This window comes from Lycium barbarum, chromosome 10 (genome assembly GCF_019175385.1).
Source record: "Lycium barbarum isolate Lr01 chromosome 10, ASM1917538v2, whole genome shotgun sequence".
NCBI lineage: Eukaryota > Viridiplantae > Streptophyta > Magnoliopsida > Solanales > Solanaceae > Lycium > Lycium barbarum.
Window position 1 is genome coordinate 115,701,069 of NC_083346.1, and position 25,843 is coordinate 115,726,911.

The following is a 25,843-nucleotide window of genomic DNA, read 5'->3' on the forward strand; positions in this document are numbered from 1 at the left end:
GCTTTTAGCCCAACGCCAAATGCGGAGAGGGACGAGTCTCTTGGACGCGTATGGGAGGTTCATGCGAGAGAAAAAAATGAAAGAAAAGCTTAGTATTTAATCAATAAAGTAACACATATAAAATATAAATTTAAAAAAAAAAGCAACTCTGTAAATTATATATATATTGTATATATCTAAGTATATTTCATGTATATTCATGCACAAATTCATATCTAGATTCAGGCAGTATTCAGATTCCAACTTGTTTGACCTACTTGTGACATTATTTTAGGACATACAAAAGGCACTCCACAAAATGGGGACACAATATTCAGTAAACATCAACCAAATGTGCACAGTGGATTCATGTTTATCATGGCATATACTAGATGCCTGGAAGCAGAAAAAACACACCAAGAGGAGGGGGAAGAGAGGCAATATGCCATAAATGGAACAAAGCAAAGCAAACAAATTTCGGACAGGGCCTGATCAGGTGCCAGTAATCATACACAGGACCAATCTTTAAATCTCTTATAACTAACTAATTATGCACACTGAGTGATCCTTTTCTTATAATCACAAGAAAACAAACTGAGCAAATATGACTATAACTGATATTTTAAAACTAAGCATATCAATGTTCCCAGAGGATATACATCTAATAAAGGGCATATGGTACTTCAAAAGTCAACATTTTATATGTATAAGTGAGCAGGAAAGGTTCAATTTTAGCTGAGAATGCATATTTGGTACCTCCAGTTAACATCTTGCCCTGATTTAATTAACAAAGGACTTTAACATGTTTGCAAAAAAAAAAAATCACCCCAAAGACACTGTCTCTATGCAATCCAACAGACTGAACTTCCAAAAAATTGACAAGTTGCGCTAGATTAAACAGCCAAGAATTCTCGCATACCCTTAACAAGCTCAACATGCCTCATAAATTCATTATTCATACTTGTGGACATATAAAGCAACAAAAGCAGTCACTAGATCCTCTCTTATCCATATTTCATTCAAGTGAGTACATAAGCATATAAACCAATTCATACTTATTTCCAAACTTGAAAAAAAATACAGAGATAGCCAATTAAGCACATATAACTGGAAACTTAGAGTCAAAAGGCAAACTAACACTTTTTATAGACAAACTTAACGGGTTCACTTAGTCACCTAACATGAATTCTTATAGAAAAGAAGCATGGCTTTTAGTTAATTACTTGAACATACAGGAAGACAACAATAAGCATAACATCAAATCCATGTATAAGCTATATATTCTCACGAATCAGTAGATTTCCCTTTCTAAATTCGCAGTTTCCATAAGCCATGCTTTATACCGAAAAATAAGGACGTGGCAGTTTTTGACAAATAATTAAAACAGAAAATTAGCCAAGCGAAAAAATTGCATACATCTTAGATGAATTAACCAACAATTCTTCTAAGTATGATTAGTCGTTTTACACTAACTTATAACAAAGTCGACCAAACACAATCCAGCCAACTAAACCAAATATATGATGAGAAATACTTGACAACTACATTTCTATTTTAACAAAATTAAAGACGAAGATAGGACGAATGCGATTACCTTCTTTGGGCGCAGCGAAGTGAAGCTTCGAGTCTCCGATCTACCTCGAATTCGCGAGGTATTGAGATCCTCTTTTAGTGTAGTATTCGTCTATAAGGAGGTCGAATCCTCGTTTCTAAGGCTACGAACTTACTCAAACAGAATGAAAACAAAACAAAGAAGGAAGATCCACAAAGGATCGAACTTGACAGAAATTATTGCGGCTAAAAGAAACTTCCCCTTTTTTAGGGATTTTGGGTTCAAGATCCGTTTCTTGTGTGTAAAGGAATTTTTGTTTTTTTTCTTTTTTTTCCTCCCTCCCCCGATGGTTCCTGTTGCTCTTTATAGCTTTTGTTTTTGTTGTTTTGTACTGAAAAAGGGAAGGAGGAGCGGGAGAGAGAGAAGTGGGGGACAAGGGTGAGTGGGGAGCGGAGAAGAAGGAGGGAAAGGGGGGAAGTGGGAGCGGCGGCGAGGGTTTTCGGGGTAAAGGGAAGAGAGGAGAGGGAAAAGGGGGTGCAGCTAGGTATGGAGGAAAATGAAGAAGACGGAGGAAAAGAAAAGAGAAAAGAGTGAAGGGGGAAACCCTTTTAGGGTTTCCCTTAATTTTGAGCGAAAATGGGTCGGACCCAGTCCATTTGTGGACTGGGTCAAATTTTGGACTAAGTATTGAAAGAAATGGCTAGAGTTTAAAAAACATAGCCTGGTCTAAAAAATTGAGATAAAAAATATGGTTTAGTTCAAAAATATTAGGAGTTAATCGGACTTTGATTTGGGGTCCGGTAAGTCAAAATACGGACCGAGTGCAAGAAATAGTTTGGCTTCTAAATTTGAATAAGAGACATATGTTGATTAACGATGTACTAAGGGTGTCAGAATATCACCTAATACAGAAATATGTAATTATAAAAAGACCCGGATAAAAATTATATGATGTCGCAAATGACCGTGCAATAATAACAAATGCTATCATTAAAATGTGCGAAGTAAATGCGATGCGTATGCGGAAGTTGGTAGAACGTTGAGAAATGCAAGTTTCAATAATACTAAATAATAGCAGCAAGTAAATAGTGGTAGTAATACTGCTAATAATAATAACAATAATGACAATGGTAATAATGATAATGCTGATGATAATGGTGATGAAAAATAATAATAGATATAATAATAATAGTAGATAACAAATATTGATAATTAATAACAAAAATAATAATAAGAACAATGATAATAATTGATAATAATAAAGATGATAATAATAATAATAATAATAATAATAATAGTAATGATAATAATAATAGTTGTAACAGAATAATAAAACGCCGTTATTGATAAGAGAACTAATAACTATAGTAAACATAATATATATTATTATTATTATTATTATTTTTGAAAATATTAGAAGCGCAAATATGTATTTCGGAGGAGAGGCGGGACAAAATTGGGTGTCAACACCATCCATAACGGGTGAATATGTTTCTTCATAGTCGATACCGGGTCGTTGAGAGAATCCTTGTGCAACAAGGCGTGCCTTGTATCTCACAATTTCATTTCTCTCATTCCTTTTTCGCACAAAAACCCATTTATGGCCAATTGGTTTTACACCATTAGGCGTTTGGACTACAGGTCCAAAAACCTCACGTTTGACAAGTGAATTCAATTCTGATTGAACTGCCTCTTGTCATTTTGGCCAATCATATCTTCGTCGACATTCTTCGACAGATTGGGGTTCCTGATCGTCAATGTCTTTCATAATATTTAGTGCAACATTATATGCAAAAACATTATCCACCATAATCTTCGATCGATTCAAATTTATCCCATCACTAGAAGAACTCAATGATAGTTCTTTATTTACTTGAGTCTCGGGTTCCCTAATATCTTTAGGAGTATCGGGATTAGTCAGATCTTGAATATCTTCATGATATTCTTTCGTAGTGTCATTTTGATCATTTTTCGTGTTTCTTTTTCTAGGATTTTTATCCTTAGAGCCCAATGGCCTACCACGCTTCAGGTGCGTATGAGATTCAGAGGCTATGACACTAGTAGATTGTCCCTTTGGGACATCAATTCGGATAGGCACATTCTCTGCAGGGATATGTGACTTAGTTATCCTTTTCAAATCAGTAAATGCGTCTGGCATTTGATTTGCTATTTTTTGCAAGTGAATGATCTTCTGGATCTCTTGTTCACATATGGGGGCACGTGGATCAAAATGAGATAGTGATGGAACTTTCCACGCAATTTCTCTTTTAATTTATTTTTTCTCTCCCCCTAATTGTGGGAAATTTGTTTCATCAAATCGACAATCTGCAAATCGGGCAGTAAATAAATCTCCCGTCAATGGCTCAAGATAGCGAATAATAGAGGGTGATTCAAACCCAACATATATACCTAACCTTCTTTGGGGGCCCATCTTAGTATGATGTGGTGGTGCTACAGGCACATATACAGCACAACCAAAGATTCAGAGATGAGCAATATTTGGTTCATGACCAAATACTAATTGTGATGGGGAGTATTTATTATAATGAGTCGGTCTGAGACGAATAAGAGATGCTGCATGTAAGATAGCATGTCCCCAGACGGTAGTGGGCAACCTTATTTTCATAAGCAGTGGTCTTGCTATCAATTGTAGTCTTTTAATAAATGACTCAGCAAGGCCATTTTGGGTATGAACATGTGCTACAGGATGTTCAACTTTTATCCCAACTGATAAACAATAATCATCAAAAGATTGAGACGTAAATTCTCCGGCATTATCGAGGCGTATAGACTTAATGGGATGGTCTGGACACTGTGCCCTTAAGCGTATTATCTGTGCTAATAATTTCGCAAACGCCAGGTTGCGAGAAGATAGGAGGCACACATGAGACCATCTTGAAGATGCGTCTATTAGGACCATAAAATATCTAAATGACCCACAAGGTGGATGAATAGGTCCACATATATCCCCATGTATACGTTCTAGAAAAGCAAGAGATTCAATGTCAACTTTCATTTGTGATGGCTTAGCTATCAATTTACCCTGATAACAAGCAGCACATGAAAATTCACCACTTTCAAGAATCTTCAGGTTCTTAAGTGGATGCCCATTTGAATTTTCAATAATTCGTCTCATCATTATTGATCCAGGGTGACCTATTCGGTCATGCCAAAGCAAAAAAATACTTGAATCATTAAACTTCTGGTTTATGATCGAGTGTGCTTCAATTGTACTAATTTTTGCATAATACAGTCCAGAAGACAAAGTTGGCAATTTCTCCAAAACATATTTCTGGCCGGAGACATTCTTTGTAATAGCAATATATTCATCATTTATTTCGTTTAATGTCTCAGCATGATACCTATTACGGCGGATATCTTTGAAACTTAACAAGTTTCTTGGGGATTTAGAAGAGAATAATGCATCTTCTATAACAAGTTTCATCCCCTTAGGCAGAAATATAGTAGCTCTTCCGGAGCCTTCAATCAATTTCGAATTGCCAGAAATTATATTAATATTTTCCCTTTTTCTACGCAAGTTAGAAAAGTATTTCTCATCTTTGAATATGGCATGCGTTGTTCCACTATGAATCACACAAATATCTTCATGATTGGTCATTGATCCAAATAAAATTTGAGGAATTTCCATAGATTCTTCAAAAATGAAATAATAAATAAAGTGAACATCGAAGTAGATATTATGATTAGACAAAGTATTACACACATTTTATTATATAAATATGAAAACATAACCACATACAAATGACACTTATAAAATATCTAAGTTTTCACAGATCCATCACCGATCAAATGATCTATTTTCCCTTCAGGGAGTTCAAAGAAATCTGCCACATCTAGATGCATGGGCTCAATATTATCTTCAGAAATAAAATTTGCTTCAGCATCTTTTTCTGCCTTTTTGAGAGAGGCTTGATACAGATCAACTAGGTGTTTTGGCGTACGACAGGTACGTGACCAATGCCCCTTTCCTCCACATCGGTAGCATTTATTTTCTGAGTTTTTCTTTTGCACAACTTTATGCTTTTCATCTTTCTTTTTACACTGCTGGTGGTGAAAGATATTATTTGGTGCAAAACGAGAATCATGATTAAAATTTCTTCCTCGACCACGACCATGACCACGACTGGGGCCACAATCTCTTCCACGCCTAGAATGGCGAAAATTTGCCTCATTCACTTCAGGGAATGGGGCAGTACCAGTGGGTCGACTTTCATGATTTTTCATTAATAATTCATTATGTTGTTCAGCCACTAGAAGATGTGCGATTAGATCAGAATATTTCTTGAACTTCATTTCTCGGTATTGCTGCTGCAGGAGCATACTCGAGGCAGGAAAAGTGGAGAATGTTTTCTCCAGCATATCATGATCAGTGATATTTTCACCACATAATTTCAATTGAGAAATAATTTTAAACATGGCAGAATTATATGCTTTAATAGATTTAAAATCTTGTAGCCTTAAATGGAGCCAATCAAAACGTGCTTGTGGAAGTATGACCATCTTCAGGTGGTCATATCTATCTTTTAAATTATTCCACAGAGTAAGAGGATCTTTAACAGTGAGATATTCCATTTTCAAGTCCTCATCAAGGTGATGGCGAAGGAATATCATTGCCTTGGCACGGTCTTGGTTTGATGCCTCATTTTTATCTTTGATGGTGTCTGCCAGACCCATCGCATTAAGGTGAATTTCGGCGTCAAGAATCCAAGACATATAGGTATTGCCGGATATATCTAAAGCTACAAATTCACGTTTGGTAAGATTTGCCATTAGTAAAGAAAAATAGAAAATCAATACCTTCGAGGCTTTAAAGTATTTTCTCGGAACGGCAGAGTCTCGTGCTGATAACGTGTTGTAAAATGAAGCTAAAAGAGTCACAATATTAATGGATGAAAACCATAGAAATAGAATGACAAAAGAGGAGAGATTTTTACTATTCTTCCAAAATGTTTTTACAAGTGTATCTCATATGAGAATTTATGCCTCTATTTATAGTGATACATACGTATTTAATATATGAAATGGTGGAAGAAAATGGGAGAGCCATTAACATGGTGGAAGAAAAAAGAAGAATCATTAACATGGTGGAAGGAGCATTATATTTGAGAAATGGACATTCATAATTTCATAACAGTGGCTAATTTCTTAAACAATACTATTAAGGTCGTTTTTGGAGATATTTATATCTCTTCTACTTAAAAAAATCAACAACCAAGATTGGTCATACTCTCAAAACAATTTAATAACGTTTGTGAATTGCGTTACTGTAATGTCTTAGGATGACATCATAATAAAGATTACATTTAGATCATTATGATGTCAGCTTATTAAGTCCATTTTTCCTTTCACAATTACTACCAACCATCAGTGGCTCCTAATAGTTTTTTTTTGATTTTACAGAAAGTTATCACGTTATTAAGATGTTCACCCAAAAATTCGGACGAAAATAATTTTTCACCACTACTTTATATATTATTGTCGTCAGTGGCCACTACTACTATATCACTAGCCATCCTCCACCAACTGTCAACCAACAATAACAACAATAATATATACTAGTGTAATTTCATAAGTGAGGTATGAAAAAAGCAGAATATACACAGACCTTATCCTATCTTGAGAGGTAGAGAGGCTGTCAACTACTATCGTCAAACCTCCAACTACATTCCTTCACCACCAGTCCATTTGCTACCACGTCCATCCACCCCCATAACCGTCGTCAATTACTACCGCCAAATTACCAATCACCTCTACCATCAGCTGTCACTACTATCACTAGCCAAGATCAATCACCTTCAATTCACAACGAGTCACCCACCCACATCCATCTCTTATCGCTTCTTAGTTTCTTTTCTCCATTTTTAATACATTATCTCCTTTCGAATATCAATTTTTATTGTTTTAACAATTAATTTTACGTGTACATATGTGCAAGATAATTTTTTCTTGAAATAAATAATAGATTTTTATTAGAACTATTATACCCACGTTTAAAGTGTTACTAGTACAATTTAATTGAGTAGCATTGTCGTGTAGGAACGATTTTGAGGAAATTTCGCTTCGCCGAAGTACTCTAATTTATTGTATAAAAAAGACAAAAAAGTGCCACGTACTACTTTATACCACAAGTACATTATTTCACAAGTAAATATCAAGAAAGTGATATAAATGGTCTTTAAAATTGCAGCTAACTTCAATTGAGTCACTGTTGTTGGACCCATGGACCAGCTAAATTTATTGTTACGTGCCAGAGTCTGGTAATTAATTGAGTATACTACCAAATACTGACTCACTCCCGGTGTTTACGCTAAGTATGTTAATTATTGTGATTAATTATAATTAAGTGAAAATGTGTGTTAGTTAACTACTCTGATTTAGCGATATGAGTATATTTTCAATACACGTGTCATATTTATTGGATTGGTGTAAATATCCCGTGCATGTCAGCTTGCATAGAAATAAATAGACTGAAGAATTTATATGTATGTGTTACCGAGGAAAATGTTCTTTTATGACAAATGTTTCTCCCAAACTATTTTGCTTATGACAAATTTTCTTCATTAGATGATGCAGTTGGAGTTAAAATTCTAAACAAGTAAATATATTTAAAGAGTTTAATCTCTATACGATGTAAAAGAACTTTAGTGGCCTATAATAAGTAGAACTAATAACCTGAAAAATAAGGCAAACAACCTGCTGCTACAACACGTAAAATTACACTGATATTACACAATTCTTTACGATGCAGTGCACATAAGTTAAATCCATTGAAAATAATTGCAGACTGAATTTACACTTTCACTGTCCAAATTAGTACTTTGACCTTCTGTACTCTGAACATCGAACTTGTCCTGCAACTTTTGGCTGCCTAATTAAGCACCAGTTTGCTGCAAGTGTTGGCTACAGAATTAGGGTACACAATGCTATGCCAGAAAAGCGACAGCACAATAGTGACAGCTATCCCATTACACTTGCACAATCTTAAATACAATTGTATTGCTAACACACTCAGTTACTGTTACCAAAACAAGAAGCTTCGTGAGTCCTCTTTTTATTGAAAGAACAAGAGCCCGTTTGGATTGGCTTATAAGTTGCTTATAAGCTGTTTTCAGTTTTTTTGAGTGTTTGACTGGCCAGCTTAAAGTCATTTTGTACTTAAAATAAACTCAAAAAAATAATTGGACCCATTTGACTTAGCTTATCTAAAACAGCATAAGCCAAAAAAAAAAAGTTAGACTACCCAACTTATTTTTTTTAGCTTATAAGCTGCAAACAGCTTATAGGCATAAGTCCATCCAAACAGGCTCCAAGTTACTTTCCCCTTACAGACAATCTCGAAGGGAAGCTGGTACAATCAAATCTCTCTATATCATCATTTGTCCGGAATTTTTGACAGCTATAGCGAAATGTTGTTATTGTGAACATATAGTATATTACAACATGAAAAGTCGGTTTCAAAGAAAACTTGGCCATTATAGTGAAATGTTAATATAGAGTATGACAATTATAGAGAGATCTGACTGTAGAACCAAGAAATATTGTGCTTAAGTCAATGTGCTCCACTAATTGGAGACCTGCTGTTTCCTCAATCCAATCTGGAGCAAAAGCCCATATACAACATATGTACATTGTATCATGAATAAATTATTCTAATAGTCGTAAGCTTCAATTGTGTTCAGCAATAAGATAACTATCCATATGGACATTCATTTTCTACAAAATTTCTGCTTCCAAATTTGTATAGATGATTAGGATGAACTGAAAACGTTCAGAGTTAATTCCGAGATAGATCTCTTTTACCTCAAGCTAGAAGTGGACCGACGCACAGATATATTTCTGATGTAGCCACAGAATCACGTTGCATCTCCACCATGAAGCCCAGCTTTCATCTTCACTGTTAGGTTTCCTGCTGGATCTGCAAATTTATCTGGTCATTTCTTGAAACCAGTAAATTGCTCGATACACGAGGATTGGCATCCATCGAGTGTCTGAGAGGTGGCGGCATCATGTTGGTTGAAACAGCACCAAAGTCAAGTCCACAATCATGATTGGGAATATCAAGTACTCAGGGAACCAATTGATGGGGAAACAGCGAGGGCTGATAGGTGCATGGGAAAAAAGTTAGCGCCCATGCGTAGTTCCGTCTGAAAAATTTCTCCGTCTTCCTCAAGCAATCAGTGTAATCTTGATAATCTCTTCCGCTTTTGTCTCTTTTTAGCAGCAGAACTACTTGAATTATTGTTGGCGCTGGAGGGAAGAGCAAGAGCTGATGGTCTACCAACAGACGTTCTGCCCTTCTTAGCAACCCATCTCAAAGGCATATTATTTACTATGGTGCCAATATCATTAGACTGGTTTAGCTCAACAAGCTTCCGAATTTGATCAAGCATCTGATGCGTCCATGCTGTTGACAAATCCAGTGCCATTGAATCATCCACTGGTTTTCTCGACATACTGACTAGAATATCGTTAAACGATTGAAATGACATAGAAGGTCGATTTGATTGAAGATTCCCACATATCATATTGAGTTTAATGACATGCTTGCACAGATTTCCTTGCATTGACCATTCACAATCACAATGTGCAAATTCTGATCCAGGATTCCAAACTAGTCGTGCTATACTGCTATCTTTCTGGCTCAAAACTTTTGCGAACGATTTATCCAAGGACACAGCAGCATCGGGAATCTGCAGAGCTCTATGCCAAGAAGTGGTGGCAATATACTCCTCCTTCACATTTTGAAAGGAATCACTCTCATCTGCATACCGGTCAAGCCAGTAGCTAGAGTGTAACTCAGTTGTCAATTTGTGAACTAACCAATCAACCCTCTGGAGTGCCCCAAGATGTGAATCATCATATAGTCTGAATTTCAGCTTGACATGATATGCTTCTATTGCACCAGATGCTTCCTGGCTCGCAAGAGGTAGTGTTCTCATTGTAGTAAGCCACATTTCTGTACTATGAAAAAAAAAAACAAATATTACAGGGCAAATACTGGCAAAAGATAGAAAAAAGATTCTGAACAAATACTTTATACTCCCTCCAGTCCAAAATAGCTCATGCTTTAGCCTCTCAAAGTCAGTCCAAAATAATTGATGTTTCACAAAACCAAGCAGGTATTTAATTCTTTTTCCAAATTTTGCCCTTGACACATTCCTAATTCAATGTACATATTCTCATGATAATTATGTCAACCTAAAAAGAAAAGAAAATCATAATTAAAGCTATTTTAGTCAAAAACCCTCCTAATTGTTAGGTGTAAGTGAATTCCTTAATCCATCTGCCCAAGCTTGAAACATCAAATTATTTCGGACCTGGAGGGAGTATATAGTAGGGTTAAAAGAAGGAATATATAGATTAATGTGTGTATATATATAATAAGGCTATATTGTTTCTATAGAATTTATTTAATTTGTGTATGATAGATTATGTTCTTTTTCTTCTTTCTTTGTGATGGAAAATTTTTTCAAGGTAACAAAAGTAGATAACAAACAGAGAGATGATCTAACCAAATTTAGGCACCCATGTGGCTTTGAAATACTGCAAGAAGGCCATTTGATCAACAAAATCTTGACAAAGTTCTTCTAAAGCAACAAAAGGATCACTTCCATCCCAAATGCTGTACACTAAGTCGCCTAGACGCTTAAATATCTCTCTTTGAACTTCAATATTACTACATTTCTTGATGATATTTCTCAACCATGATCTACGAATTCGCCAAAGTGAAAATAGAACCGGACATGAAAATATCTCCCTGAAAAGACATTAAAACCAAATAAATCAGTTATAGAACTATGTGACTAAGTAGACAGAGATAATTAGAAGACTACAAGAATTTTGCCTTATGGGGTCAATTTCTGCTGCAGCATCATCAGTTAGAAAACCATTGACCTTCCATGTTGGATCAACAGCACGGACACGATCATGTAGAGCTTTCATCCATTTACTCACATCAGGCTTGGCAATTGTGCGGGTGATGATCCAAGCAACAGGAAGGGCGTGCTGTCTTGAATCAAACACAAGAAGTGTGCACAAAGGATACTGGCATTTTACACAGATTAAATTAGAACTATGGAAGATGTTGTCAGCATTTAAAGGAAGAGACACCATAGCTTCATTATTACCTTTAGTTTCTTTATACCAAATGTTGAATCAGCTGCTATGAGACTACGATCTCCAAAACGAATCATTTGTTGTAACTGCCATTCAGTTTGGATACCTAAGATGAATGGATCATTTTCTGATGCATCCTGGTAAAAGAAAACAGATTTCTTATTGCGCTCGACCCACAATCTTATGCTAGCTTGATCATCTAGATCCAACTCATGAGTAGATCTTTTAATAATCATGCCAAGTTTGTGGACATACTGAGCAGCAAGGCTGTTCACTTTGGCATCAGAACCACAGTAACGTTGAATACCCTCTATATGCTTTGCTAAAACATTCTCCTCGGGAATGCCAAGATAGATCATAGACATAGTTTGCTGTTGAATCTCATTGCTAATGTAAGTAATCTTTTTCGCACCAGGGCCAATAGCATCTCTATCAAGTGGCCCATGGCATACAAAACCGGACTTGTTAACATGACGCCTGTTGTTATATATAAGAAGTGCAAGAGTTGGACGGGCATACAAACGCTTCACTATAAAATGACAAGTGCAGCCCCTCATAGACTGGGGTCTAGCGGCACGGTTTCGAGTGTTAAGCCGATATCGTCTACTTGGTAGAATACCACCACCTTCTCCATAATTTTCAGGGCCAAAGGAACACCAATACCTGAAATGACAGCATGACATGATATGAAGGAGAAATTCGTAAATTATCAAAAGAGGTCATCTATTCCGCAATATTCTGTAATAAGAATCAACCCTTACGATTGTCGAAATCTCACGACTTTTCAAACAGCTACGACTAGGTGTTACTCCCTTATTACCCATTATTTTGTTCCTAAAAAGTCGAACAGGATTTCACTAAAACTGATGTTTTGTACATCTATATGTGCTACTCCAAAGTTAGAAATCTTCTTATGATAGTACATATTATGTGCTTTATTTTTTTGCCATAGCAAAATTTAGTCCTAAGATGACTTTAATCTAGTTTGACTTTAGAAAGTCAAACGTGGGTAAACAATTATGGGGCAAAGGAATAACATATTGGTCGAAATGGTAAGTATTCCAGGGAATAATAGTGGCAACCTAGGAATCTTGAATTAATTCTCTTCTTTACTATAACAATAGTAATGCTCAGGAAGGCATTAACAAGTAAAGAATGAGAAGTGACTCAAACTTGAAGTTGTAGAAGAGCTCAATTCTGTTCCTTGTGGAAAAAGAGAAAGAAAGAAAGAAAGAAAGAAAGAAAGAAAGAGGAAGAGACAGATAGAGCTCAAATCTGTTAAAAAAGATCGTAGAAGTCATGAAGTTTTCTATTTGAGGCCTACTGAGCAGAATATTTTTTCCTCTTTTTTTAAAAAAAAAAAAAAAAAAAATCAAGAAACCTACAGACTGGATTATTTTATCTTTTGAGGTAGATTTGAATGGTTGAACCAAGGTTTGGCATTTGGTGACTTGCTTGGACCGGGTGTTAAAAACCTTAAGTTGCACAACAAAAGTTTGTTGCTTAAATGGTTGGGGAAACTAAATCATGATAGTGAAGGGAAAAGAAGACTCCTGGGAGTCCAACATGGTGCCAACGCCCACAAAATGGGTTATTTGGAAGCATATCAGCGAACTCTGGCCAGAATTCCCGCAGCTCTTTAAATTAGAAGTTGGAAATGGGTCCACAATTAAGTTCTGGACAGACTTTGTATTGCTGATGGGATGTTAAGAGAGAAATTCTGTGTTGTACAGTTTAGCTGTTAACAAACATTTCATTCAAACGAGTACATAGTTTAAAACGAACAAGAATAAAAGAAGAGGTCAGCAGGACCCACATTTTTTTTTTTTGATGACATGGGAACCCGCAGCCGCTACCCTTCGGGTGCGCACAGGGTAAACCCAGATCCTGTGCAATAGCTCGCAAACCACACAGGAGAGGTAACCCGCACTAGGCAAGCCCCGTGCGACGAGCTCAACCCAGAAAGCAAATCCCCTGCTATCGTAGGCAAGGGGTTTCGAACCTGAGACTTCCATTATGAAAGCCCCATGCTCAACCAACTGAGCCACCCTTGCGGGTTCAGCAGGACCCACATTATTCATTGCAAAATAAGAAAGAGGGGAAGAAGATATCAAATGATATATCCTGAAATGGTTGAATACTTACAGCCTGTACTCCAAATATTCATCAGGCTTATACTCCTTCAAGCTGCCTCTGCTTCTTTTCCTTTGCCTTTCAATGTGAAACCTTGTTGGGAATTCCACATTACAACACTCTCCAATGATAAAAGCATCAACTCGGTCATAAGGAATAATGGCAACATCATCCTGACGTTCTTCATTTCCGAATTTGGCCCAACTCAAATCAGATGCTGAGAAGTCTTCACCTGGTGGATCTTGCACGGGAAGATCAGGAAAGGACTCAACTATCTCCATCTTCGAAGATATTCTGAATAATGAGTAAGGCACGTTACTAAGGCGGTCAAACTAGCAACAGACAATCAACTTCGAGAAGGACATCAATTAAAAAAGATAACAGGGCCCAGCTGCCTTTAATGGACCACATAATCTGCATGCATGTTCAATTTGAAAGCACACAACTCAAATTGCCCGGGGTTAGAGAAGGTGAAGAAAGCATTTCAATTATCTAGGCCTCAAATTCCAAGCTATTTTGGGGTCGGATAAAAGGTGAACACGACATAAGTGGTTAGAATTCATAATAGTAAACAGACAACAAAAACAGACAGAAGGGAAATAGTATCCTCCGTCCAAAGTATATAATAAGGAGCCAGCCGTTTGGACATGGTTTGAAACCATGATTTGAAATCATGTTTGGACATGCAATTTGGATTTCTTAAGTTGTATTTTTTCTTATAGACATAAAAACCCCACAAGTTGTGAAAACTATCAAAATATTCTCAATTCTCATACACTTACCGAATGAGCAGTCATAGTTCATAACAAAATTAATACGCTACTAGAAGGCCTTTCTAAAAAATACAACATCAATTGTTCAAAATTTAGTTCAATAAAAAAGAAAATTTAACATGAATAGTAAAGTAACTACTCTTTAATATAATCCCCCACAGGGTAGACATAAATAATGGTTGGTGGGAGTAATTGTTTAAAATATTTACCAACTTATGGGTCAAGTTTTATATTTAAAAATTTTGAAACCATGGTTTGAAACCCAAAATCATGCCTTTTTGGATGATTTGGGATTTCAAACCATGGTTTGAAACCATGAGATGAAATGCACGTCCAAACGCTGATTTCATCTCATGATTTCAAATCGCATGTCCAAACGCCTACTAAGAAGAACATGGGAAGTGACCTATAGATAAAGGTGAATGAAAAGAGGGCTGGAAATTTTTTGATTTGGTTTTACTTAAAAGTAAAATTTTCCAGAAGCTAGATCAATCGACAAGTCCGCATGAACTTGCCTTAATATGAAGCTGAAACTCTTTATAGCCTATTAAACTTTTACTAAGTATCAATAGACTTTACAAAATCAGTTGCTAAGGTATATGATAAAGACTAGATAACAGCAAGCATCAGAGGAAAATTAAATATAAAGATATGTATTTGGACAACTCACAGGCACTAAAAATTATTTTATCTCCACGAAGATGCAGCTCAAGCTGGAAGATTGATGGCGGTTTTGGCATTACACGGTGTGTTAAGTGTGGACGAAAACATTTTCCACAAGTGGCATTCCACTTTGATTGTGTCCTCACCAACCTCCAACACCCCTCATTTTCAACCCCCCCCCCCCCTTAGCCCACATCCCCCACTCACCTCCCATAATATTTGTTTAGATTATATACAAATGCTTTTAGAATAATATTTTTTGTTTATGAACCAAACACAAGAAAATAAGTAAGAAACCCACTTATTTTTCCTGGAAACATTTTCCTTCATACCGAACACACCCTACATCAACAGCCCAAACTCTCCTACAATTTTGGCAAATGACGAAAAACCATAGCCATCAATAAGAACGATAAGCAGAGCAGTCCTTGACATTGGGAGACGGAGAAAACTTAGAAAGCCAAAATCTTTTGACTCCTAAAAACACAACTAACATAGAGGTCGCCACCGTCATTTAAGTTGAAGACACTGAAAATGACGGTGTCGACCTTTTGGTGCTTCTCAACCTCTGATTCTTCAGCCCCCCCCCCCCCCCCCCGCCCCCACACAAACTAAAGCAATCAACTACACTCAATCCCAAAAAGCTGAGCCCCATTGTAGAATTTGGACCTCACCATTAAGTAACAAGTGATCGCCACGACAAAACTTGTGAATGCAAAAGATTCTATTGAAAAAGAAATCGGTCCACTATATGAATCCTCTAATCCATTCCGCTCTATCCACAAACCAATTCATTCCAATACCAAATAATCTACTATCTTTTAGGGAAAACTAAGCCTTCAAAAATAAATAAATTAGAGGGTAAAAAGGTATCAAATGAACAGGCCAAAACAGGTATAAAACATATCTGCCGCCACCTCGCCCAATAACTAACATAACTAGCAATAATACTGAAAGAAAAACCATGAAAACAAAAGGTGAAAAGAAAACAAGAACATTTATATACAGCCGAAAACAGAGCAAATTAAAACTTATAATAACAAAAAGAAAAAAAGACAACCAATGAACCACAATTAAACCTCAAACCCCAAAAGAGTATTTACATACAGCAAAAAAAAAAAAAAAACATATTTTAGCTCCACCCAAGCACCAAAATTATTATTTTTTTTCAAAAAAAAAAAAAAAAAAGAGAGAACAGAAAATGTTCAGGGCAACATTAGGAACATTTCATTATAGCACACGACCAAAAACAGAGCAAAATAAAAATCAGAACAACAAAATATCACTCAATGAACCAAAATTAAACCTAACACCTCAAAACATTAGTTAAAATTAGCTATATGAAACCTTTGTATACATTCCATTTTATTCAGTATTTAAAAGGACTCATTATACTTACACTAAAACATCTACTGCAACATCTTGGGCCGTACTATATTTAACAAAACAAAAATTCCTAGTGATTTTATGTTGGTCCAAAACTATAAGATAACAGTGCACATGTTAGTTAAAAATAAAATTTACAGTTGATAACCAAAGAAGAGTAGTGATTTTACTAACCCCAAAAGAGAAATTCTTGTGCTTGTGGAGACTAATAGATTTTGACACTATGAAGTTTTTTTTTTTTTTTTTTTTATTTGCGTGGGGAAGGAGTAATTAGGGATGAAGGCATAGCGGCAGCAGAGTTTTGGAGAAGAGAGGTTTTGTAGCTTTTTACTTGTTTGTTTCTTTTCCCTTTTTCTTCTTTTTTTTTTTCTTACTTTACTTTTGGTTTTTTGGCTTTTAGATTTGGGTTAATACTTAATAGATTTTTTTAAGGGATAATTTCAATGATGGGAAAATAACCCTCTATGACGATTTAAAAAAAACAATTACCCAAAATAGCCCATATTTGTAAAATTATCCGAAATGGCCCAACTTGTATCCTGACTTTAAAAGCCGGGCTGTTATATATTTGTATTCTTACTACAATTGAAAAATCTTGTATATTATTGTATACAATTGAATTTTCTTGGATATAAACACCTCTTATACATTATTATACACTCTTATACAAGGTTGATACATTGTCTACTCCAGATGTATAAAGTTATATATTGTGAAAAATTAGCTATGCAGGGTATAATTTAAAAATATGACTACGCAAACGTAATTTTGTACGGAGACTGGCGGAGCAGTATAGGGAGAGGAAGAGGGACTTGCACATGGTATTCATCGACCTAGAAAAGGCATACGACAAAGTGCCAAGAGAGGTTCTATGGAGATGCTTGGAGGCTAGAGGTGTACCTGTGGCGTACATTAGGGCGATCAAGGACATGTATGATGGGGCCAAGACTAGGGTAAGGACGATGGGAGGAGACTCAGAGCACTTTCCAATGGTGATGGGTTGCACCAGGGATCAACTCTTAGCCTATTTTTATTTTCCTTGGTGATGGATGGATTGACGCGGCAAATTCAAGGTGAGGTGCCATGGTGTATGTTATTTGCGGATGACATAGTCTTGATTGACGAGTCTCGCAGTGGGGGTTAATGCTAAGCTGGAGGTTTGGAGACAAACTCTGGAGTCTAAAGGGTTCAAGTTGAGTAGGATCAAGACAGAGTACTTGGAGTGCAAGTTCAGTGATATAGTGCATGAGGCTGACGTGGAAGTGAAGCTTGGCACCCAGGTCATACAGAAGAAAGATAGTTTCAAGTATCTTGGGTCTATTATACAAGGAAATGGGGAGATTGATGATGACGTCACACACCGTATTGGTGCAGAGTGGATGAAATGGAGGCTTGCCTCCGGAGTGTTGTATGACAAGAAGGTCCCACCAAAACTTAAAGGCAAGTTCTACAAAGTGGTGGTTAGACCAACTATGTTGTATGGGGCGGAGTGTTGACCAGGCAAGAAATTTCATGTTCAGAAGATGAAAGTGGCGGAAATAAGAATACTGCGATGGATGCGTGGGCACACTAGGAGCGATAGGATGAGGAATGAAGTCATCCGAGACAAGGTTGGAGTAGCCTCAGTGAAAGATAAGATGCGGGAAGCGAGACTGAGATGGTTTGTGCATGTGATATGGAGAGATGCAAATTCCCCACTACGGAGGTGCGAGAGGCTGCTAGCGACGGTTTCAAAAGAGGTAGAGTTAGGTCGAAGAAGTATTGGGGGGAGGTGATTAGACATGACATGGCGCATGTCCTCTTTTCCGAGGACATGACCTTAGATAGGAGGGTATGAAGGATTCATATTAGGGTAGAAGGCTAGTAGGTAGTCGCGTTTATCCTTTCTTACGAGTAGTTATATTGCTCTATAGTTTCTTGTCTCTTGATTTCTGCGAATAACTGTTGGTTCATAATGGCTTATTTACTTTCATTGTTTTCATTTTCATAATTGCTTTGATTTGTTTGCCCGTATCTGACCTTTCCTATGCTTTTTCTTGAGCCGAGGGTCTTCCGGAAACAACCTCCCTACCTAAGGTGGGGGTAAGGTCCGCGTACACTCTACCTTCCCCAGACCCCACGTTGTGGGATTCACTGGGTATGTTGTTGTTGTTGTTGTTGTTGTTGTTGTAAATGTAATTTTGTGTTATGTCCCGTGTTCCGTATAAGTGGAATTCGACAAATAATTAAGATTGGTGCCTTATGAGGAAATATTGTGATCTTGGTGAATATGGATATGTTGGTTATGGAATCATTAATGTCAAGACATCGGGGAAGGCCGAGGGTAAATTTGGAATTTCGGAAATTAGTTTCGGGAATTACAAAACGGGACTTTTAATGAGTTGGGCCAAGAAAGTGAAACAAGAATTGAGGCCCAAGTTAAGGGGGGTGGCCGGCCTTTAGGGTGGCCCAAACCCATGTTTTAAATGTCATGTGCTATGCACATGACTCTCTATATTGGATATATATCATGTTGTAGCTAGTAATTATCTAGAACAAAAGAAAAATTTCAAGAACACCAAAAAAAAAATCCCATTCGGCCGTAGCTAAGGGGAAAAGAGAAAGAAAATTTCCAAGCTTGGTTATTGATCCAAAAATTCTTGTTCTTCACATATTATGAAGTACTTGAGCCCCTCTTCAACGGGGTACAATTAGTTTGGCGTAAGGTGCTCGTTTGCGGCAAATCGGAATTTCAAGAAAAAGGTAAGAAATCTATGTTTTTATGTTATGAAATGGATTTATATGTTATAGTAATTGATGTTGCACGAGGATTATGGGATGGTGTTGTGTTTGTGTATGGCGTGTGGGTGTAAAAAAGGGTGTGTTTGGCCGTGAGTTTCATGAAGTGCAAGGCATAGGAATTTTATCTTGTTTAGTTTGAATAATGCGTTGTTGTGATCTTTATGTCGTAAAGGATTGATTAAAGAATTGAGTTGGCGCTAGAAAATGATTTCGGATATTATCGGAAAGTGTATACCTTCGGTATCATGGTGTATATCATTGTATATTTATGATACTAAGGACTTTAAATATGAGTTATAATTGATGTTGATGGATTTGGAATGAAACGACGCAAGTTAGAATATTCGTCGTAACTTTTGGCGTTTTGAATGAAATAGGGAAAGTAATGAATTTTGAGAAACTTTGTATATGGTTTGGAACTTGTTTGTTATGTAATGGAATAATCTTGAATGAATGAATACAATAATGTGGATATGAGTTGGAATTGTGAAGTTTGAATATAGGATTACCAACTTATGCATTAAGGTGAAATTTTGAAGCTAGTGTGGTTTGATTGTGGTTTGTATTGTGTAATGATGTTTGGGTTGTTGTTGTTGTTGTATTTTGAGCCGAGCTAAGTCTCGGGGGTGTTAGATTTATAGGGGAAGTGCTGCCGAAATTTCGGTAGCCAAGTTTAGCCCAAAGACAAAAATGTTAACTTTCATGAATAGTAACTGGTAAAAGTGACCATTTGCAGTTTTCGGACGAAACGGGAAATCGCGATTTGACAAGCGTAAGACGCTATCCAGGTATGTAAAGCCTACCTATCCTTCTTTTGGCATGTCCTAGTCATACTAGGTTAAGATCGGAATCTCGGGGGTAACTCTGCTCTTGGAAATTTAGGTTCAAGTTTGGGTACTATTCATCCAGCGCAATTGAACCCTTTTTGTTGTATTTGGTTAGAAGAATGTTTGAATCGTCATAACTTTTGCTGTTGTGTCCGAAACTCTCCGAAACATTCGTAGATGGCTCTAGGGAGCCTAAAGTCTGTAATTCGTGTCCGCCGTCTCAATTTGACCCGAGGTGGGCCCGCAAGCCCTGAGGTTTCCCTTATTCGGTTTGTTTGGTTCGTTTGTGTCCGCTATGATCAGCGATCGTTTGTTTATGACTTAATGGTGCGTTTGAAACTTCCTATGCCGTTAGCGAACGTTTTGCACTTTGAATAATGTGAGATTTTCGGAAAATGACCTATGAACGGTTTTCAATAAAAAGATTTGGCAGTTTGGAACTTCGTAACTTTTATACACAAATTTTGATCAATTTGATTCCTACTCCGAGCCCTCTGGCGTCGGTATGTGCTCATCTGTAACTATATGTTGAGTCCGTTAATTTACTTTTGATATGCATATGGTTTCTGCACTACTCCGTTCGTGCTGTCTGCTATGATTTCGTTCGTCGGTACCCGGGCCGACTTTGTGATCGTGCGCGCTATAACATATTCGGGAGTTATGATGTGTTACGGTTTCCGAGGCCTCGCCATAGGGCCGGTTACCGTTCATGGAGTTATGATGTGATATGGCATTTGATATGTTCTGATGATGTGATATGTGTGTGATATGATGTGTCTGGAGACTGTACGGAGATTTGAAAACTTCTGGAGTTATGATGTGTTGTGGCACCAGCGTCGGGGGTGACCACGTTCCTAAACCCTATACATGATTTGATTTGCATTTGTACATTGCCTTTCGCACAGGTTTGCTTTGCTATGTTGACGTTCGTGTTTGTTTCTTCTGACTCCAGTTGTGTTTGTGATTTCTGTACCATCTGCTTTACATACTCAGTACTTCTCCCGTACTGACCCCCGGTTCTTCGGGGGCTGTGTTTCATGCCCGCAGGTACAGAAGCTCGTTTGGGTGGTCCTCCAGTTTAGGCTACTCATTCTGCTGTGTTGGAGAGCTCCCCTTGATCCGGAGCCTACTTTTGGTACATACATTCTGTTGTGTATGTGTTCGGTACATTGTGGATGTGTGGGTACGGCGGGGCCCTGTCCCGTCATATGTTCATATGTTCTGTTTTGTTTAGAGGCCTGTAGTCAGATTTGTGGGTCGTGGGTCCGGTGTGTTTGTATGTGAGCCTGTTTTGCGTTCTTAAGCGGCCCGTACGCCACTATGGCCAAGTCGGCCTCTGAGTTTGTATGTGTGTGTGTGCATTTGGGCGATGTACATTCCGCCCCCTTTCTGATGTGTGTGTTTGTGCATTTGGGCGACGTATATTCCGCCACCTTTCTGATTTTGATTTGACTAATCTGAATGGGCGACCGCTTAAGATAAGTGTTCGATAAATGTTTGTGTCTGGCGCCTGTTGTTAATTTTCAGTTTGGATAACGTATGTTGAGTTTGAACGAGTCTGAATACGACGACCTGGTTGTGAGTTTGTTTGGGGTGCCTAAGTAGGGCACCAGTCGCGGCCCACGGGGTTGGGTCGTGACATTTTGTATGCTAGATTGTACATTATTGAAATTTCCCCTTCAATAATGTACAATCCAGCATAAAATATTACATTCACATAGTCATATTTTCTATTTACATGTGCATAGCCAACTTTTTTTTGTAACAGTATTCATACGCACGACATACAACATTATACACTTAGTGTAGACTATGTATCAATCTTGTATAAAAGTGTATAATAATACTATATAAAATGATCAATTTGAGTAATATTAGAAATATGGTTTATTTTGGGTAACAAATTTCTCCAAGTAGACATAGAGTGTTATTTTCCCTTTTTTTTTTTTTTTATCCTTATTGGTAGATTGTTATTTTAATTTCTTGATATCTTACTAAATACATTTAGTAGGTGTTTGAACATGAATTAAGTAATGTTGAAAGTACTCGCTCCATTACTTGATATTAAGTTGAAAAAAATATTAAAAATTAAAGTTGTGTTTGATAGGCATTTCACTTAAATAATATTGAAATTGATTTTTTTTTCTTTCGTTACTTGGAATTTTTTTTCTAAGTTTGGGGTAAAATTTGACACAATATTTTCTGATATAACATATTTTCTGTATAAGGGGAAAAAATTTCTAAGTTTGGGGTAAAATTTGACACAATATTTTCTGTATGTGGGGATCAAAGAACACTTTTTTTTAATACATAGAGGTAAGGGTGTACATGGACCGGGTTGGCTCAGATTATTTAAATACCAAATCAAACCAAATGCCTCGGGTTTTTAAATTTATAAACTAAACCAAACCAATAAAATTCAGGTTTTTCAACTTCTGATTTTCTCAGGTTATTCGGTTTTTTTGGATTTTTTTTGGAAAAAGTCTTCATACAAAACATATGACTTTTACTTCAAATATTTCTTTAGTCCTATTAAGATACAACTATATAACTAAGGTGTTTCTTAAGAAAATAACACAAAATGTGAGATGGGTGATGACATAGTATTAAAATATTCAACAAAAAAGCAAATAAAATCGGTTAAAATAAGTATTGCTAATTAATAAACCATAAAGAAAACAACTTTAATCTAAATACTAAGTTATGCTAAAATAAGTATGGCTAATAAGTATTAATTACATGACAAAGAAAAAAAAAGATATATATTTTTACGCTCTTAACCAATTATGCAAAACTAAAAAATAGATATCCAAACTTACTGTCATTCCTAGTGTTACAATTGAATTTCTTTTGTTAGCATTAGTGTTGAGTTGGTTTTAATTTGACTTTATTTGAGTTACTAACATCCATGGAATATAAAACTTATTGACATTCAAAATTCTAAGTTCAAGCTTAAAATAATATGATAAAAGATAAAAAACTATGAAAAAATTTAGAAAAAAAATATTTTTATGTATAAAATATTTTAAAAATCGAATACACGTAATGTCGGGTCGGTTTGACATTTTTTTAGCTAAAACCAAACGAAACCAAACTAATTATGGTCGGGTTTTTTTTTTCAACATCAAACCAAGTCAAACCAAACTACTAGTCGGGTTTTTTTCTCGGTTTATCGGTTTGGTGCAGTTTGTCGGTTTGATTTGTACACCCCTACATAGAGGGTAGGGAAAGGAGATTACAACGTGGGGATTCGAACTTTCACCAACAAGATGAGAGTTAAGGTAGTCAACTAACTGAACTACTAGATCCCTCTTTTTTTTTTTTTTTAAGGAAATAGATAAATGCTCCAGATTGCCATATGGCATTGTACTCCAAAAATATTCAAAAACACTCCAGATCTTCCAGGTAAATAGATAAATGTTTTCTCACAAAAAAAAGAAAAAAAAACATATTTGGTAAATACATCTTGAAACTTAAAAACTGGTGAGCAATAGATAAACTAATAATAATGCAAGGTTGTAACATAATAACAACAACAACAACATGCCCAGTATAATTTCACAGCTGGAGTCTGCGGATGGTAGAGTGTACGCAGACCTTACCTCTACCTTGAGAGGTAGAAAAACTGTTTCCAATAACCAACAATACAAGGTTGTAACATGATAACTTGAAAAATGAAAAAGAAAAAGTGCATCGAGCATACATGAGAAACTAATAAGCAAGTGATTTCGGAGAGATCAAGCTTTCCGTGAAAGCGTGTCCATCCACAAGGATCTCACATTGAGGCCATGATACAAATGGTCCACTGGTGTCCTAAACGCCCTCTCAAAACCTTTACAAAATTAGCAAAGGAATAGCACTTCACCATTCGCAAACTTGTATTTCGGTACGGCATTAAAAATCAAAGGATCTTCTATAGCAAACAAAGGAATCCAAGATTCCTTGTCATCATACTCTTTCAATACCCATAACTTAGAAGTATACTTCCCCTGATAATGAGTATTAGAATGAATACAAAGCATTCCTTCCAACACTGAAACGCCAGTACGTTTGTGGCCCCTCAAGCTTAACATTTCCTCTGGCAAGGGTATCTCTCCGTACACTTCATTTGAAATACTAAATGAAACCACTACCAAATACCCTTTTTTTTGAAAAACCGATCCAATGAAATGCCGCATGTACAAATGCCAAAAACTGCATAGCAAACAACACATTGGAAAAGCCACGAGGATGTTTATCAATTCTTTTCCAGGAACCACCTTTCAACGCGAGAATTTCACTAGGTAATGATCTTTGTAAATCCTGGTGGATATGAAGGATCTTATACTCATCACTAGTTGAGTCATAACCCAATCCAAAACGAGAAACTGCATCCGGTGGAAATTCTAGAGCGGGAAGTACTATTGATTCTCTTCTGGAGGGGTTCCACAACAAAAGAGTGTGATCAGGAACCTCGATAACAACCAAGCCATCGTAACAACAATGGATAGTGAATCCATTTGGTTTAGGGTATAAAGGGCAATAAAGTTTTTGCACATTCTCAACCAGTTGAAGAGACGATAAAGGACAACAATACATGGAAAATATTCCCTCCTTAGGACACATTTGGTTAATAAGAAGCTTTTGGGAATCTTGGTCATTCTTGACAAAATTGAGATGCTTCATCTTAAAGTAAGGATCAGATATTAATGCCTCCCAAGATTTCGAAACACATTTAAATCGAAGTAGAGACTGCACGGGTAGCCTGCTGAGGATCTCCATTATTATTTCCTCTTTGAAGTGAATTTGGTTTGTGTTATCATTTGATGGCTCCACAATAATTGGATTGAAAAGATTAGCCTTTTTTGTTTTCTTCTTATTCTTCTGTATCTTTGGAGCCCAACTGCTACTATTTGCTAAATTTCCCTCATTCTTCTTCTTTTTCTGAGTCATCTTTTGCGCTTAATTGATTGAAAAGACTCAAGTCTTTTGTGATTTGCAGACGAAAATGTTTACAGTTGATAACCAAAGAAGGGTAGTGATATACTAACCCCAAAAAGAGAAATTCTTGGACTATAAAATCATAAGACTATTAATATGCTCTCTCTCTCTCTCTCTTTTTTTTTTTTTTCGTTGGGGAGGAGTAATTATGGATGAAAGTCGGCAGCAGAGTTTGGAGAAGGAGGTTTTGCAGCTTTTTACTTTTTGTTCAGTTCTTTTTCCCTTTTCTTACTTTACTTTTGGTTTTTTGGCTTTTAGATTTGGGTTAATACTTAAATAGTACCAGTAGATTTTTTTAAGGAATACTTTCAATAATATGCAATTTAGCATATAATATTATATTTATGTAGTTATATTTTTAATTTATATTTGCATAGTTAACTTTTTTTTTTTGTAATGGTGTTCGTATGCACGATATATAACATTATACACTTGATGTAGACAATGTATAAATCTTATATAAAAGTGTATAATAGTGTATAAAATAGTTTTAAAACACAATTCAAATATAACATATTTCCTGTATAAGGGGATCAAAGAACACATTTTAACTAATTGAAGGTTAAATTAAAATATTACATCACAATACAAGAATTAAAATAAAATTATGAATAATTGAGAGAACAAAAATA

The 25,843-nt window shown here is 36.3% G+C and overlaps 1 protein-coding gene and 1 pseudogene across 3 annotated transcripts; both read right to left on the bottom strand.

The window, feature by feature from the left end:
- Positions 1 to 8,232: 8,232 nt before the first annotated feature.
- LOC132613983 (uncharacterized) lies at positions 8,233 to 17,193 on the bottom strand. Of its 3 annotated transcripts, XR_009572142.1 has the most exons (7): positions 16,798 to 17,193; positions 13,814 to 14,095; positions 11,680 to 12,331; positions 11,397 to 11,596; positions 11,065 to 11,309; positions 9,353 to 10,508; positions 8,233 to 8,439 (listed from the first exon to the last, which is right to left on the bottom strand). XR_009572142.1 is itself a non-coding variant. In XM_060328311.1 (6 exons), the coding sequence occupies exons 2-6, from the start codon at positions 14,080 to 14,082 to the stop codon at positions 9,727 to 9,729; spliced, it is 2,148 nt and encodes a 715-aa protein (XP_060184294.1). In that variant the 5' UTR covers positions 14,083 to 14,095; positions 16,798 to 17,193; the 3' UTR covers positions 9,076 to 9,726. The 3 variants fall into 3 exon arrangements, 2 of the variants coding, with proteins under 2 accessions (XP_060184294.1, XP_060184295.1); XM_060328311.1 differs by lacking the exon at positions 8,233 to 8,439 and having other exon boundaries at positions 9,076 to 10,508; XM_060328312.1 differs by lacking the exons at positions 8,233 to 8,439; positions 16,798 to 17,193 and adding an exon at positions 15,245 to 15,400 and having other exon boundaries at positions 9,076 to 10,508.
- A 6,225-nt stretch (positions 17,194 to 23,418) lies between these two features.
- Positions 23,419 to 25,547, bottom strand: LOC132614430 (F-box protein CPR1-like; annotated as a pseudogene).
- Positions 25,548 to 25,843: the final 296 nt, after the last annotated feature.

Coding starts and splice junctions, on each gene's coding strand:
- LOC132613983 (XM_060328311.1), bottom strand. CDS start 14,082: ATGGAGATAGTTGAGTCCTTTCCTGATCTTCCCGTGCAAGATCCACCA. Junction 12,332..13,813: donor GAATATTTGGAGTACAGGCT/GTAAGTATTCAA, acceptor CTGTCATTTCAG/GTATTGGTGTTCCTTTGGCC. Junction 10,509..11,064: donor CACATGGGTGCCTAAATTTG/GTTAGATCATCT, acceptor TTCATAGTACAG/AAATGTGGCTTACTACAATG.